General features: G+C 42.1%; 1 protein-coding gene across 3 annotated transcripts in view; it reads left to right on the top strand.

The window, feature by feature from the left end:
* Window positions 1-17,310, top strand: part of LOC117362065 (protein NPAT) — an 82,198-nt gene extending 64,888 nt beyond the window's left edge. For 2 of the 3 annotated variants that reach the window (XM_033947810.1, XM_033947808.1), the window contains exons 14-19: window positions 1,785-1,891; window positions 2,259-2,352; window positions 4,734-4,794; window positions 6,836-7,979; window positions 15,315-15,377; window positions 16,914-17,310. In XM_033947810.1, coding sequence (XP_033803701.1) covers window positions 1,785-1,891; window positions 2,259-2,352; window positions 4,734-4,794; window positions 6,836-7,979; window positions 15,315-15,377; window positions 16,914-16,997 — 1,553 coding nt within the window. In that variant the 3' untranslated portion in view covers window positions 16,998-17,310. The remainder of the gene's footprint in view (window positions 1-1,784; window positions 1,892-2,258; window positions 2,353-4,733; window positions 4,795-6,835; window positions 7,980-15,314; window positions 15,378-16,913) is intronic. The other variant, XM_033947811.1, reaches the window with a different exon arrangement.
* The last annotated feature ends 577 nt before the right edge of the window (window positions 17,311-17,887 follow it).

The raw sequence follows: 17,887 nt of genomic DNA, 5'->3' as shown, positions 1-17,887 counted from the left end.
TCTTCATGACCCCTTCTGTCTTCCCCCCCAGAACAAAGCTATTTGGCCCAAACACACCCCTCCCCCCAAAGCAGCCTCCTTTCCCTCTCCCGCTGACTCTCTCTCTGTCCCCCTTTCTCTGTCTTTCTTTCTGTCCCTCTCCCTGGCCCTGTGCCTTTCTTTCTTTCTGTCTCCCTCCCTCCCGCTGTCTGTCTGTCATTTTTCCCCATTTCCCTGTGCAGCAGCATTTCCATCCCACTTCCCTATGCAGCAGCAACAGCATTTCCCTCCTATCCCCCCCCCTTTCATGTGTAGAAGCAGTAGCAGCATTTTCCCCCACTCCCCCTTTCCCTTTTCTTACCTTATCTTCCCTGCTCCGTTCGGCCCCTCCCCCTTCTTTTACTGCCCTTGTCGATCCGGCCTGCTCCTGACCCTCCCACCGCCGACAAAGCTCGGGACTCCAGCCGCGTAGGCAGCACTTTAAACACGCTGCTTCGTGGCCTTCTACTGGCGATTTCCTCTGCCACGACTGTCTCCGATGATGTCATCAGAGACGCGGCAGAGGAAATCGGCAGAGAAGGGCGCGATGCAGCGTATGTAAAGTGCTGCCTACGCCGCTGTAGCCGGGAGGCGACGGAGAGGGCAGGGGGTGCTAGCGGCTAGCAGTGGTGGAGAGCAGGGAAGGGCACCCATGCCACTTGTCTTGCCTCGCGTGAGGCCAGACCGTAAGCCACGCATGCGCACTTCCTATGTGTGCTACAGCTCGCGGAAAACAGACGCAAGCATAGGAAGTGCGCATGCGCGGCTTACCGTTTTATTAAATTATATAACCATATATATATATATAACCATATAAAATCTACATATCCCTGCTCCTAACAGGGTAGGGTATAAAAAAATAGGAATTGGGGTTGGGATTCAAGTGGTGTGTGAAATAGTTGGAACACGCTAGGTACGACTGTGTATAGTCACTTGAAATGAGGCCATAATAAGAGCTAGGAGTGAAGAAAGAGAAGAGTGGGTGATAGTAGGAAGAGAGATGAAGGGAACTGAACTAGGGAGCGGGCTGAGGATCCCAGAATTTCTCCATCCTCCATAGCAATCATTTTTTCTTCACCCCATCCCTGTTTCTTTCTTTTCTACTCCTGGAGTGAGCTTGGACTGCAACTTCAGCATTTGGAACCTAGGACAATACCAGGTGGACTTTACAGTCTATGACCCAGAAATATCAAAGAAGAGACAAGTTAATCTAATCATGTATTTTTAATGGGTATAGCAGACTGGATGGACCGTTCAAGTCTTTATCTGCCATCATTTACTATATTTTTCCACATACTTGAAATATCATAAAAACATAAGACTAACCTTACTAGGTCAGACTAACGGTCCAACTAGCCCAGTAGCCCATCCTCATGGTGGCCAATTCAGGTCACTAGTACCTGGCAAAACCCCACAGTTAGCAACATTCCATGCTACTGATCCAGGGCAAGAAGTGGCTTCCCCCATGTCTGTCTCAATAACAGACTGTGGACTTCCTCTCTTCCATATTGATAACCTGAAATTGTCCGCCCACTAAACTCTACCAACTTCTCTTTTTTGGGGTTTTGTTCTTTTTAAAGTTATTATTTTAATATGTTAAGTAGATGCAAATGTGCAGCAGAATTTAGGAAATCTTAACACACAATCTTGAAAAATCTGCCTCAGTAAATTGGTGGCTTTGGTAGATGCCTTTTAATTGTTGTAAATTAACATTTCTGAAGAAACTGACTATATTTTTGTTTTGATAAATTCTTTGCATTTTGTAGGGTCAGCCATTATAATTGCATCTCCTGTCCAGCCTTTGCTGCAAGGAATGATGGGAATGATCCCTGTATCATTAGTAGGACAAAGTGGGAATGTGTTGTCTCCTCAGGTAACCAGCATTATGTCATTCAAGATTAAAGTCTTTGCTTGCAGGGATTTTTATTAACGCTGTCCTTTGCTGATTTGTGTTTGGGAGGATGATCGAGGGTGGGGGTGGGGTTCACCTTTGCCTGTACTGTTTTAATGTTCTCTTTTAGGAGTTATAAGAATTGAGATTTCTGTTCCTTGAGTTACTAACGGAAAGAGGGTTCTCGGTGAGAGGTTTGGGACAAGGACAGGGTGAGGGGGGGAAATAAGGGTATTGAGTAAGGAAAAGGGTATTGTACAGATTGTTGGCTTTGTTTTATATTGGGAAAGTGTAATAAAATATTTACAACTAAAATTGTCCTCTGCTGTCATATATCTTGCCCCTGTAGGTTCTTCATATGCCGCTAGCAGCCCCTGTAGGCAATCAACTTCCTCTCCCACCAAAATCTCAAAAGTTGATTGGAGCAAGGAACACAGTTTCAGGTAATTGTTACCTTTTGAAAAGTAAATGAACCTATCTTGCTGTGTAGACAGATGGAATGAACAGTTTTCAATGTAATGTACCAAATCAACCAGCTTCTTAATTACAGAACAAGTAAATAAACTTAAAAATTATTGTAAAATGAAATGGAATTAAGATGATACAGCAGTTATGAATCTTTCATAGAGGGCATCACTAAATGTAGCGTGAAATGACCTACTTTGGGAGCTCAGAGGTCATAGTCATAAACAGCCTAAAGTCCTTTGTTCTTTTCGTTGGAAAGAAAGTTCTGGTGGCTCCGCTGACTGACCTTTTCCCAACATTTCCTTATTAAAGGGTACAACATGAAAAATTATGATAACAATTCTGTCAACATATACAATCCATTTCTGAAGGCAATCTTATGCCGAACACATCAGTGCCCTAATTTGTAGTACTCTTCCCCTCCGTCCCCCTTAACTGAAACCCTCTATCCTCCACCCAGTGATGCAAGATGCAGCCTCAGGCAAGCTCTAATAGCCCATATGGAGACCAGGTAGCTAGTCAGTGGACTGAAATCGAGTCAATTAGTGGTTCTAGGGCCCACAGTTTTTGGTTGTCCAGTTTGGAGTTAGTTTGATGATAAGCCCTTAGCACCACTGCCACACTGGTGCTTCAGGATGGGAGGGAGAGGGGTTCATAGCTGCTTTGGGGCTTGAAGAAGGGAGGGAGGATTTGTGGCTCAGGACACTGCTACTGTTGCTTCAGAGGACATTTTTTATTTTACACCAGCAATTTTTTTTTTGCCAGTTGTATGAGAGTCCTGGTTAACTGAGACTCTACTGTATATTTTACACACATTTATGTCTGCTCAATTCTCAAACCAGTCTGGTTTTCAAGATACCCACAGTGAATATGCGTGAAATAAACTTGCTAGCACTGTCTCCATTGTATGTAAATCTATCTCATGCATATTCAGTGAGAGTATCCTGAAAAACTGACTGGCTGGGTGTGTCCAGATGACTAGGTTGAGAACCCCTAATCTTTAGGATTTGTGCTGATATTTTATAAAGTCACACTTAAGCACTATACTTTTATAAAAGCTACAAATAGGTACCTGGGTTGCCTTTACACATATATGACATGTTATAAAAAAAAAATGCCTTCAAGGAATTAAAAAAAAAAGTATTGGGTCAAAATAATATTTTGGAAATTTACCAAATTTGAGTTGGGTATGGTGGGAGGAGAACAGTGAAACGACAAATCTACTCTAAATATGGACAGATAAACTATCCCCCCCCCAATAAAAAAAGTCCCAGTACATTTAAATGGAAGGGGATATTTAAAACAACCTATAAATATTAGTTCACTATAATATAGCAATTAGAGAATTGCATCTTCATACTACCACTCCCCTTCCATCTTCTCTCCTAGAGACAAAGAGCCAACTTAAACACACATTCAGAGGGTCTGGAAAGAAAGCTCATAAAGCTTGCTCTACTTAAATTTCCCCTTCCCCCTGCTGCCCTATTCCTACCTTTGTTTGGCTGACACTTAGGGATTCTGATGTATTTTATGTGAACCCCAGTGACAACCTTCTTTCTTTCTTAAAGGTTGCTAGGAAAATACCTATTGTATCAAAATATACAGTACCCTTGAGGTATAACTGAAAAAAGCCTGAACTAAATCCAAAATTCCTTACCTTCTGTACAGTGACACCCACTAACCCAATCATGTCTGTTCTAAATCTTTTTCTGGTTTTCAAAGCAGTTTGTCATCTTTGTCCTATCTACTCAAAACATTTTTAAGTACCCTAATGGTGAGATTGGTAAGAAAGTCATCTTTCCAAGAGAGAGATTCACCTACTGAGGTGTTACTCAGTGAGATTTATGGTTGTCTTTGAATTTGTGGATTGATATGCTCATAAACCATCCTTCACATTTTTTTGTATAGTTCGTGGGTATTGCATTCATAGAGAAGCATGAATGCCACCCTTTATTTTGAAAATCTTTTCCATTTATACATGTAGCTGTAGGATCCTATAATGTATTGGCATAGCATGCATTGTGGTATCTTTTATCTGGTTCGGCTTTTTTTTTTCTCAGGTTAAGTGTTTGTTTGAAGGGGGAATGTAATACTACATTCAGTAATAAATCCTTCAGTAGTGGTTTTAGCTGATTCTGAGGGGGATTTTCCCCTTACTTCCAGGTTATATGTCACTATAAGTGATATCCATTCCATAGTTCTGCTCTGCTTTTGTTGTAATAGGTTTACCCAGGGTATGCAGAAAAGTGGCTTGATTTTCTTGCATATGCATTTGGGGTGATAGCCCTTTCAAGTGTTTATCTCTGTATTTTGGGCTAGAGCAAATAATTCACGGTTTTGTCTTTCCTATCTATTTCAGGCAGAAAATCAGCAAGTACAGTGGATTCTTGGAGCAACCAGCCTGGGCCTCATGCACAGAGGTTAGCCAGTGACTTTTTTTCTTTCTGGGTTTCCCTGATACTTTATACTTCCTGTTAGGCGAACTGATCTGCTTTTCAATACACATCTAGTTATAGCCAGGTTCTCTTAAATAATTCATTAATTTAAGAGTGGCCAGTGTTTTTCTGTGCTTCCTCCTTCTCCGGTCAACTATTGAAGAAGAGCTACAACGCTTGGGCCGGAGAAGGCGGGGCTACATGTAACAGATGTTCTCCAATGGCAGCAGGACACATTACCACATTCTCTCCTGGTTCCACAAGGAATTATATTCTCAAAGCTTTTTTATTCTACTACCTGACCCTACATAGCGGAAGTGGGTGGGATGCTATGTGTACATGTACAACTGATGCTGCTAAAAGCTTCTAGAAAAATTAGATTGCTGGTAGTGTCCTTGTGATGGCTCTGTTTGATGATGCCATTCATGAATGTGTGATAAGTAATATGTGACCTGCTGTCCTCTACTACAGGTGAGTAACTACTTTTTGAAAAAAAAAAATTATTAATCTTAGTGTTTTGTAGGAATCCTATATAATAAAACCCTAAGTGCGCATGCGCACTTAGGATTTTGTGATCCTTGCCGCCATGTTTTTTGATCCGTGGCCGAATTCTGTTTTAGAACGCGGTGGCAGGGAACATTCTGGCCACTCCCCTCCTCCTGCCCTGACTCACTGTAAGGCCCACTGTTTGTCGTCGTCGCCCCCGCGCGCACCCCTCCGCGCCGCATCCGAACCCCCGTTGACCCTCCCACCACGAGACGACCGACAAACCTCCTGGCTCCAGCGGCATCCGCAGCATTCTAAATACGCTGCTTCGGGGCCTTCTACTGCCCTGATTTCCTCTGCTGCGTCCCTGATGACGTCATCGGGAAGCAGCAGAGGAAATCAGGGCAGTAGAAGGCCCCGAAGCAGCGTATTTAGAATGCTGCGGATGCCACTGGAGCCAGGAGGTTTGTCGGTCGTGTTGCGGTGGGAGGGTCGGATGGGAGGGTCAGTGGGATCGGCTGCACGGCGGCGGTAGTGGCAGATGGAAAGATGCTGCTCAAGGATTCTACTGCACAGGGAGATGGGAGGGAGGCAGGCAGGCAGGCTTTGGAGGTGGGGTGGGACAAAGTCTGAAAGGCAGTGAGGGGGACATAGGAAGGAGGCACTGGGGGCACTAAGGACATAGGAGGCACTGAGGGCACTAAGGACATGGGAAAGAGGCACTGGGGCACTAAGGACATAGGAGACAATGAGGGCACTAAGGACATAGGAAGGAGGCACTGAGGGCACTAAGGACATAGGATGGGACACTAAGGACATAGGAAGGAGGCACTGGGGGCACTAAGGACATAAGAAACATAGAAATGACGGCAGAAAAGGGCTACGACCCATCCATTCTGCCCACACCAAGACCCATCCCCTATCTACCTCCACTGGCACTGGGGGCACTAAGGACATAGGAAGGAGGCAAAGAGGGCACTAAGGACATAGGATGGGACACTAAGGACATGGGAAGGTAGCACTGGGGGCACTAAGGACATAGGAAGGAGGCACTGAGGGCACTAAGGACATAGGAAGGGGGCCACAGAGAGACAAGCAGGCATGGCGCAATAGAGAAATACAGGCAGGCAGGGGGACAGAGAGACAGAGACAGAAAGAAAGACAGACAGACAGGGGGCCAGGGAAAGACACAGACAGAAAGAATGACAGACAGCGTCCAAAGAGAGAGAGACAAAGAAAAAAAAAAGACAGACAAACATCTACTCTAGCACCCGTTAATGTAACGGACTTAAACACTAGTATTTGATATAATCCCTTACTTTATACCAAATGCATTTTAAAGGGATCATCTGGAGGTTTTGGGGTAGGGTACTTTATGGTGGTATTTTCTTTTATCTATTGATGTGCAGGACCATTTGGCTATGATCCAATAGATAAGATTGAGATCTTAGTTAGAGAACTAATATTATATCTAGGTCTGTTATGGCATAGTCCACTATGCTTTGATCATTCATTCACATTTTTTTATCTTGTTCTGAAGGTCAGGGAAATCGGAGAAGAGTGTCACTGCAGATGTAGAGCAAAGGCCAGAAGTAAACTCTTCTCTGGTAGCATCTGATACCACCAAATCCAGCTCTAAACTGAGTGGAAGTCACAGAAGAGTACTTTGTTTTGATAATTGTTCTTCATTGCCTGGGGGAGGGAGTAGTTTTGCATCTAATATTCAGACTCCCTCACAAAGCAAAGAAAGGAAAGAGATTCCAGATTATAGCTTGAAGAGCTCCATCTCTACATCGCCAAGTGGTAAAAATTCACAGGCCACAGCCATCAGCAAACCAGAACTAGAGAAACTTCCTGTTGCAAAAAGTTCATCCAGTTCAGAAACTGTTTTCCCTAGAATTTCAACCTCTGTGACTGTGAGAGATATGCCTGAGAAGAGATGCACACCTACAAGTCTTTTAACGGATGCAGTTTATAAAACCACTGCCAATAAAGAAAATGAGCTGAGAGGTGATAATGAAAAGCAGAAGAGCCAAGAAGTCAACAGTTTGTCAACTTATGCTGAAAAAATTGTCCCCTCTGTACCAGAAGTCAACAGACGTCAAACTTGTTTTCCAAACATTCTTAGAAGAAATTACCATGAACCAAAAAGGGGGCCGAGTAAGTTTTCACACACTCTCTCTTTAGCAAGTCCATTGGCTAAACAGGCTGGGGACATGTTACAGAAACTGCAATGGCAGAGTCCTGCTGCCAAACAGGTAGATGATAATCTTCCCATTCCCCGAACACCAGGTTCAGGAACAGGTGATAGACATCCTGATGATGCCATGGATAGCACAAGGACCCCCACCTGTAGGTGCACTGTGGAAGAAGGAGGTACACCACGAATCCTGCTCCCTCCAGCCACTCCAGAAATGCCCGCCTGCAGTCCTGCCAGTGAAGCAGGCAGTGAAAATAGCGTTAGCATGGCTGCACACACACTGATGATTCTCTCACGAGCGGCCATTGCAAAGACCAGTGGCAGTACACCCCTAAAGGACAACACTCAACAGCCAAGGTCTTCAAGAAGCACTACAAAGAAGAGAAAGCTGGAAGAACTGAATGAACATGAGAAAGATGAGTGCTCCTCCAGCAAGAAAGAGGCACAGAGTTCCACACCACCACTGAAAAGGAAGAAAATGAAAGTGAGTACAGAAATGAAAACGTGTAGGTTTAAAATAGTCTTGCAACTGTCTTTCATATATGGAGTATGTGTTTTGTGCAGTAGTTCTGCAGTCCTTCATGCCAAATACCCTTTCATCGATAGAGCCTCCAGTGCATTTAAACTGATTCTGACTGAAATGCTTTTAGAGAGGGTAGATTAATAAACTAAAAAGGTAGCTTATATATTGTTTTTTTGCACTAAAAGTCTTTTGGATAACAGTTTGCTGGATCCCACATGCTAATCATTAGCATTGCATATTTCTAAACAGCAATTTTGTAATTTTAGTAAGATTTCATGACAGTCAAGAATTTCTTTTCCAGTGAGAGAGGTCTTGACAGTTATTGCACCATACAATGATTTCTGTTCTGTCACAGTAGACAATGAAAGGGCATCAGTGGAAAAATTGTAATGAGGATTATCTGTGTGTATTTTTGAGCTTGGTTTAAAGGAGTGAAAAGTAATCCTGTAACCTTGCATTTTACAAAGATTTATGATCAGACTTTTTGATTGTGTCCTAAACCAAATTATCCTTTCCCTAGGCAACCTGGGAGCTTATAGCACTAGGTCAATTTTTGTGGCATTAACCCAGCCTCCACTGGAAAAATTTATTATAGAGGAACAGTAAATTCAGAAATAACATTGAATTCCTTTCCTCCAGGAGCTTTTAAGAGTTATAATGCCTACAAAGTGATTACTTAGTCACACTGACAATTTTTTTCATCTTTTAATTAACTTTCAATGTTGTTCTTGAACTTGAGTATTTTATTTAATTGCCTTGGTATCTCTTTCAGGTCCATTCTCATGGATGACCTGAAAACTGATACCTCTTATGTTAAGACTAAAGAAGTTCTGTACTTTAGTAAAAGGCTGATTGTCTTGTCATTGCACTGACACCAATGACACTTTTTTCCCCTCAGAATACCTGGGAGGGTTTGATTAGTGATGTATGCAAGGTGTTTGATATTAATAACCCAACTGTATGTATGGAGAACAGAATTTCATTTCTGGGACTGATAAGAATTTCTGAAGGAATTGTCATGTCTGTCATGTAAAGCACCTCAGCAAGGGGTATGTAAGAATTCAACAGGGGGCTACTTAGCCCTACTACTACTCCTGCTTCTATAAAACAGTTATGGGCTGTGGTCTCTCCTCACATTCACCCTTTGATTTCAACTTCCTGCAGTGTGTGTCTGGAGACTGTGCCAGCAACTGCTTTGGCTTGCAGCTGCTGATCTTAAGTAGCAGCATCTAGTGAAAACAAAAGATGCTGAGGGTAGACATAAGAAGGGAGAGAAAAGACAATAAATAGAAGAAGAGTAGAGAGATGAAAAGCTGTAAATGGGTGAAGTAAAAAGAGGGAAGTTGAAGACTGGATAGTAAGAATGGATTAAATCTGGACAGAGAAGCTGAAAAATAAATTGAAGAAAGCAGAAAGAGAAAGGAAAAAGAAAGATAATTAAGAAAAGACAGGAAAGCAGAAACCAGGACTTGGACCAGTTAGAAAATTAAATGATCAAACAACAAAGGTGGAAAAAGTAATTTGATTTTCTATTTTGTGATTAGAATTGTCACTTTTTGGAATGTCCATTTAAAAATCTCTGCTAATCGAAGCATGACGGTACTCTGTTGAAATTTGTTTGACTTAGGGGGAGTGCATGAAGCTGAGAAACATTATTGTAACATTATCACATCTACACTTATATACCTTACTTTATATTCTTTCCTTCTCTGTTCTATTTCAAACAGGTTAGAATTGCTTTGATAAGCTTCTGCATGTGGATTTAAATTGTATATTATTTTAATGTTTGAACATGACAGTAGCTCACCACAGGTTGAAGAATGTAATGCCAAACACTGTGTATAAAGAAATGGGGAGAGTTAAATATTTCTAAATGAAGCTGAATGCAAAAATATATATCTATATCTATATCTATATATATGCTTTAGGAAAGTGTCTTAAGAATGAACTGCTGCCTACTTGTGTGGAGATAGCACGGAACTAGCTTCTTTAACAGTGGCTATCCAGTATCTAAGACTCTTAAGTTTAAGGGAGAGGAGGCTTTATGAAATGTGACTTTATGTTGTTTGCAGATTGCCAAAGCTTTCTGTGGAAAATGTATTGTTCTCATTGCCTGGAATAGGAAGAGATTCTTCTTTCTCACCAGGGAGAGGAAGTTAAATAAAATTAGAGACCCCTGCCAAAAAGAAACAGGAAGGAGCCCAGCAGCCTCAAGGTGCTGTCATGGCACTGTTGCAATGTCTCTGTAGCACACAAGGAAGGGAAATATAAGTTGCTTACCTATAAAGGTAGATCTCTATGGACAGAAGGGATACTACAGCCAAATGGTTTGACGTCACAGCGTGATGGTTCCGACCAGTAGTAACAAGCCCAGAAATTTCTATATAACTGTCCTGCCTATTGTACTTACAGTTACATAGAGATAACACTCCTCGGTTCTGTGTAAAGCTGCAACAGCCGAGAGGGTGGGTAGGTTTGTGTGGATGTAGGATCCCTTCTGTCCTTGGAGAACTACTGTTGGAGGTAAACAATTTCTGTTTCTCCATGGACTAAGGATCCTATCAGACCACATAAATGGTGATCTAGGGTTGATAGCTAAGCATATTTCTGAAGTAGGAGAGTAATGGATGGGATCAATAATATCCTGAGCTTCTCTCTTTGAACATACTGATTTAGTTTGCAGAGATCTAGGATGGGATGGTAACCTCCCATTTTGGGGGGAATCAAGAAATAGTTAAAATAAAATCCTGAATGCCTCCCAGTTTGAGGTACCAGTTCTATAGCTCTCTTCTGAAGCAAGCAGCATACTTCTTCCCTGAGTTGATGCTGTTCAGTTTTCAGTACTGCTCGTTTTCTTGGCAGCTGATAAGGGGTTCGTTGGAAGTTGATCTTGTAACCTCACGTTATTATAGAGCATACTCTTATTAGTCCTTGATGGAGGTCCAAGCGTTGCATAAGCTGTGTAACCTGCCTCCTATGGGGTATATGGGGACAAGGAGGGGAGTCAAAAAGTAGTAGTCCTCTGTTGCTGACCTATTGTTTGACGCTGCTGCTCAATGTTCCTAAATCCTCGTGATCAGATTTGCAGTCTATGAGGGCGCGATGATTTCTGAGAGGCATAGTTCGTATAATAATGATAAGCTGCCTTGAAACATAGAAATAGACGGCAGATAAGGGCCACGGCCCATCCAGTCTGCCCACCCTAATGACCCTCCCCTACCTTTACCATGTGAATAGATCCCACGTGTCGATCCCATTTTGCCTTAAAATCAGGCATGCTGCTGGCCTCGATCACCTGAAGTGGAAGACTATTCCAGCGATCAACCACCCTTTCAGTAAAAAAGAATTTCCTGGTGTCACCTCGCAGTTTCCCCGCCCCTGATTTTCCACGGATGCCCTCTTGTTGCCGTGGGACCCTTGAAAAAGAAGATATCTTCCTCTGCTTCGATGCGGCCCGTGAGATACTTGAACGTCTCGATCATGTCTCCCCTCTCTCTGCGCTCCTCGAGCGAGTATAGCTGTAATTTTTCTAACCGTTCTTCGTACGGGAGATCCTTGAGTCCCGAGACCATCCATGTGGCCATTCTCTGGACCGACTCCAGTCTTATCACATCCTTGTGATAATGCGGCCTCCAGAATTGCACACAGTATTCCAGGTGGGGCCTCACCATGGATCTATACAATGGCATAATGACCTCCGGCTTACGGCTGACGAAACCTCTGCGTATGCAACCCATGATTTGTCTTGCCTTGGAAGAAGCTTGCTCCACTTGAATGGCAGCCTTCATGTCCTCGCTGATGATCACCCCTAAGTCTCACTCTGCTACCGTTCTTGTTAGGATCTCGCCATTAAGGGTATAAGTCCTGCATGGATTTTGGCTACCCAGGTGCATAACTTTGCATTTTTTGGCATTGAAGCTGAGTTGCCAGGTCCTAGACCAGTGCTCCAGTAGGAGTAGATCGTGCATCATGTTGTCGAGCATTGAGTTTTTGTCCGTTATGCTTTTGCCCACTACATTGTTTAGTTTGGCGTCATCGGTGAATAAAGTTATTTTGCCTCGGAGCCCTTCTGCCAAGTCTCTTATAAAGATATTGAATAGGATCGGGCCCAAGACCGAGCCCTGGGGCACTACACTGATCACCTCCGTCATTTCAGAGGGGGTGCCGTTCACCATTACCCTTTGAAGCCTACCTCCAAGCCAGTTCCCAATCCATTTCGTCAATGTCTCCCCCAAACCTATAGAACTCATCTTGCTTAGCAACCTGCAGTGTGGTACGCTATCGAATGCTTTGCTAAAGTCCAGGTATACGATGTCCAGGGACTCCCCAACATCCAGCTTCCCCGTCACCCAGTCAAAGAAGCTGATCAGGTTGGATTGGCAGGATCTCCCCTTAGTAAATCCATGTTGACGGGGATCCCGTAGATTCTCCTCATTCAGGATCGTATCCAATTGGCGTTTGATTAGAGTTTCCATTAGTTTGCTCACTATTGATGGAGACTCACTGGTCTGTAGTTTGCTTCCTCTATCTTCGAGCCTTTCTTGTGGAGTGGAATGACGTTAGCTGTCTTCCAGTCCAACGGTACGCTGCCTGTACTAAGGGAGAGGTTGAAGAGCGCGGACAGTGGTTCCGCCAAGACATCACTCAACTCCCTGAGCACCCTGGGGTGTAGGTTGTCAGGCCCCATAGCCTTGTTAACCTTGAGCCTTGACAGTTCACCGTAGACACTGCTGGGCGTAAACTTGAAATTACTAAATGGGTCAACTGAGTCAACCCTTGTCTGTACTGAGGGCCGTGCCCCGGAGCTTCTCGGGTGAAGACTGAGCAGAAATATTCATTTAATAGTTGTGCCTTTTCTGAGTCCTTTTCCACATATTCTCCGTTTGGTTTCCTAAGACGTACTATCCCGCCTGAGTTGTTATAAAAAATTTTTTAGCTGTAAAATAAGGTAATTTCTTATATGAGGAACATGACTGATCTATGTTGTTATCCTCAAGGGTATCTTAAGGTCATACTGTCGTCTTTGATAGAATCAATGATTTGTTTTACTTTTTCACCAAATAAAGTATCTCCTAAGCAGGAAGCATCTGTGACTTTATCATGAATGTCTTGACATAGTACAGATGATTTCAGCCGGGCCATGCATCTTGTGGAGATTGCAACTGTGTCCTCTCTTACTGCAGTATCATACATGTTGTGTGATGTGCGTGTCATATTTTTGTAACAATCTTCAAAATCCAACATGAGTTGCTCAGAGGAAGGTTTTGAGTGAGATGGTAAAGTCTCAGTCCCAGATTTGAGGCGTTCTAAAAGAGTATACATGTACACTTCTCCCTTCATATTCACGGTGATAGGGGAATATCAAGAGCGCGAATACCGAAAAACCACGAATAACTTTCGGTAGAACCAGGATTCTTGCGCTTTGTAGCCATGGTGGGAATCAGCTGATTTCTCTGTGCAGTGCTGGGAAACAGAGATTGCTCTGTGCAGTGCTTGGAATCAGTGATTTTATCTTTAAATGCTGGGGATTATTAATAATAATAATAACAGCTTATATACCGCAATACCGTGAAGTTCTATGCGGTTTACAAAGATTAAGCAAAGGTACAAATTGATTGACTTTAAGAGGGGAGGAAGAAAGAGGGTTAATAGGACAGGAAATCCATTTTTGAGGAGAGAGTGATCAATAGAACAAGTTAATCGCTATAGAGGGGAGAGAGAAGAGAGGATCAGTTGTCTAGATACTTTAGGAACAGGTGTGTTTTCAGACGTTTCCTAAATTCCTCATAAGTAGTGGGTGAAAGCAATTGTTCTAGGTCATTACCCCATGATGCTAATTGGTGCGAGAGAAGATGTTCATGGTGTTTTTTCAGTTTACAACCTCTCACTGGGGGGGGAAACGAAGTTGGAATGTGAGCTTCTCTTGTGTCTGTTGGCTGAGAAGACGAAAAGGTCAGTTATATATTTAGGGGCAAGTCCGTGTAGTGCTTTGAAGTAGAAGCAGGCAAATTTTTAACTTTACGCGCGCCTCCATTGGCAGCCAATGCAGCTGCCGGTAGTAGGGTGTCACGTGGTCAATCTTCCTCAGCCCAAAGATCAGTTTGACCGCTGCATTTTGCATCAATTGTAAACGCTGCATGTTCTTTTGGGAAATTGCTAAATAGCGATTAGCGATTTTCTCTGTGAAACTTGACATCAGCGATTTTCTCTGTGCTGGGAATCAGCTATGCATGCTGGGAATCAACGATTTTCTCTACATTACTGGGAATCAGCTATACATGCTGGGAATCTGATTTCTCTGTGCGGTGCTTGGAATCAGCGATTTTCTCTGTACTCTATAATCGTTGATAATCAGTGATATTCTCTGAAATTTGGAATCAACGATTTTCTTTGTAAAAGTTGTGAATCAGCGATTTCAGTGGCATAATTGGGGGGGGAGGAGCCAGTATACTGAAAACTGCGAATAATCAAAACCGTGATTGACGAAACCACGAATACGGAGGGAGAAGTGTATTGCATATAATTAAATTGATAAACTGCTGTTCTTGAATCTTGTAACATTGCATTTGGATAATTGCGTCTTTCTAAGGTGTCCATAAGACGCATATCCTTCGGTGGCGGTGCACTTAAGAACTCTTTAGAGCTCTTTGCTGTTCTCATGGCTGACTTGATCATTATCAATTTATGCAGCAACTGAAGTTTTCCGTGGCCCAACACTTACTGCACACAATATTTGGTTTAAAGACTCCATTTAGTTGGGCGCGCCATAAAAGGAGTTGCCCATATGTTTTTATGTTGATTTAACAGTACATCATGTATTGGTAGAGCAATGATTTCTTTTAGTATGTCAATATATTTAAGTACAGTCAAGATTTCAGCTCTGGGATCTAGCTTGGCCCTGGCGGTAATATTCAGTTCCTGTGCCATCTTCGTATTTTGAATAAGACATATCTTCTGGTTGAGAAGTATGCTGTGATTCTGGTGGGGAGGGATCTGATGACAGCCCTGGAGTGGTAAATCATGAGCTGGAGAATGTGGAATGTGGCAGAATACTCTCCCAAGAAGAGAGAGCCTCTGCTTGAAGCTATGAAGTAGTGGAAATTGACCACGAATGCTTCCTACTTTGCATCAATTCTGCAGCTAAGTGAGATGGAGAGGAACTATGTTGCTGTTGCACAGGTGTGTTTGTAGAGGTGGTGGCTGGTGCTAGTCTGCTGTATCAAAAATTGTTTTAGCATATTTAAGAAGTCTTGAGGAGCTGATGCATTTAAATGGGATTTTGTGACTGTATTGTAGGTTCTACTAACAAGGAAGGCATTTGAAGGAGAAGTCTGCTCTTCAGTTTGCAGGTATTTGGAGGTAAAGTGTTCTTGTCCCAAATTCATAGAAAAAGCAGAGGAAGTTGTCCCCAAAGCTTGACGTCGAGAGGGTGCGATAGCGAACATTGAATTGAAGTCTCTTGCCATTGATGTTATGCTGAGTTTGATTGGTTCGATATCAAAGAGCTTGCATGCTCCCCACCTCTATGCTTTTTTTGTGTTAGAGGAAGGGGAAGAGGTAGAACGGGTTTTCCCTAAATCATTTGTTCTGGATGATGTTGTTTGCAACAATTTCTTGGGGAGAGGTTAGTCTACTTGATTCTCTGGCAGCTGCTTCTGCTTTTTGAGACCCATAACTTTAAAGTTTTTGTTGTTATCTTCAGCCACTCAGGTCAAGCTTTTATGTTATGGTGAACTCCTAGATACCTGACACATGAATCATGAGGGTCTGGTAACAACATTTTATACCGGCATAGTGAGCATCACTTAAAGCCCAGGTTTTTTTTTTTCTGTCGCCTTGATATAAAGTAAAGAAGCAAGATCAAATTCTTTTAAATGTTTTATGTTGAGAAATCTATGAAGGAAGGAAATATTGTCATGGTCTACCATGGAAAGGAAAGAATTGAGAAGAGGCATGGTGTTCTTAAGTACAGTAGGCAGGAAGGGGGTGATACAAGCATAGGATTTAATCTAGAAATTCTGTTTGTTCGTTCTACCAGTTGAGGCAGTCGCACTGTGACGTCAAACCATTTGTGTGGTCTGATAGGATCCATTATCCTTGGAAAAGCTAGTATTTGACTTCCACTGTGGTGTGGCATCATGATCCTCCTCCAGGTGTTGTGAACATTGTGCATGTACAGATTATTGAAAATGTAGAAGAGAGTACCATGCAGGAAGAAGTGGCATTGTCCTATCTAATCTTTTAGTACTAGCTTGTAAAAGAAGAATCCAATGGGAGTCATATGTTAGCAGTGGTGGTTAGGAGTAAGACTGAAGTAGAGGAGACTGGAGACATAAAGTAACACTTGAGGGTGCTGAGGAGAGAGAGAAAGGAACATCATGGGAGAGAGGATGAACAATTACAACAAACACACATATAATCATTTCTAGAAGAATGTTATTATATAATCTTAAATAGCCAAGGTCTTTGAGGTTTAGAAGAAATTATATAGATACAAAATAGTAAAATGGGATAAATAGAACCATCTGCATCTCTGAGATTTCTTGGTCCCTAGAGCTGAGTTCTTATACATCTGAAATTTAGATATGTCTCGCATTAAAAATTCTAAGAAGCATTGTTCCCCCGACCCCATTTTTGTTTTAATATAAAAAATACATTAGTTAACTACAGTAAATCTCAGAGCATAAAAGCCCCAGAGGATGTGAATGGAAAACTGCAAAACCCGAGAGACTAATATTGTCACATTCTTGTACAGACCCCAGAACAACTAGAATGAAAAAGCAAGATTTTGTTTTCCTTGCATGTTTGAATCCCTGCACACTCAGTTCAATTTGTCACTATTGCTCATACACCATTTAATATGCTTCTCTCCCTTTTTTCCCCTTCTCAACATAGAAAGAAAAGAAGAGAAAGCTAGATTCCTTTCCCGCTGGAATGGATGTGGACAAGTTTTTGCTGTCTTTGCATTATGATGAATAACCAGATTAGCCTTAACTGGACTGGACCCGGACCATGTGTTTCACTTTGATGCTGTCACTTGAATGGAAAGTTATAAGCTAAATACGCTCTATGTGCACTAACATTTTAACAGACTGGAAAGAGTCACCAGAATTTTGTCTGTAAATTGTATTTTTGTATATAGTTTTAAAGCACTTATGCACAATGTAAATCCATGTTTGCAAATTTTGCCATGTTTATACTGTAAATACTGTATATTACAGAATTAAGTATACTGAAGAGCTTATCAATTTATAGTTGGTAAATGTATTTTTCATTTTCTGTTCAAAGGGAATATGTTTGCTGTTTATATTTTTTAAACCTTTTCTATAAAACTAATTTGTATTTCTGATGTTTGTGGCCAGAAATAGGCAGTCCCTTTCTGTGTGACTGCTCTTTTCTCAGAGATCGTTTCTAAACATTAAACTAGTAGCCTGAAACTAGTGATGGACAGAATTGTTTCAGTTAACAATGTGTCCTGTAAGCACGCCTGCCTAGAGCATACCCTCTGGATATTTCATTTGTACAAAACTCTCTCTTTACCAGAAACAGTGTCTATGCTGGGTCCAGCTTTCACTATACTGGTAACAGCTTTACTGAACAGTTGTTACCATAGAATTTTATGGAAACTTCCTCAGGTTTTGTACTGAAAAGCAGGGACTCCGCAAAATGGGCAAGCACTATTGAACACTGAATTAGGTTGGCATTTCTTTGAGGCTTCCTTCAGTTAACCCTTACTTCTGTAACCTTAGTGTTATCAGCCAGACTAGTTTTTTGAACAACTTTCTTTAATAACTTGAAGTAAAGAATAAATACTCACAATCTGAAGATTAAGGCAGTCTAACTGTTACAGAATCTTCATACTCTTGGAA

The sequence above is a fragment of the Geotrypetes seraphini genome, chromosome 6 (assembly GCF_902459505.1).
Source record: "Geotrypetes seraphini chromosome 6, aGeoSer1.1, whole genome shotgun sequence".
NCBI lineage: Eukaryota > Metazoa > Chordata > Amphibia > Gymnophiona > Dermophiidae > Geotrypetes > Geotrypetes seraphini.
Note: the sequence above shows the minus strand (reverse complement) of the source record. Positions and strands in the feature narration are given on the sequence as shown.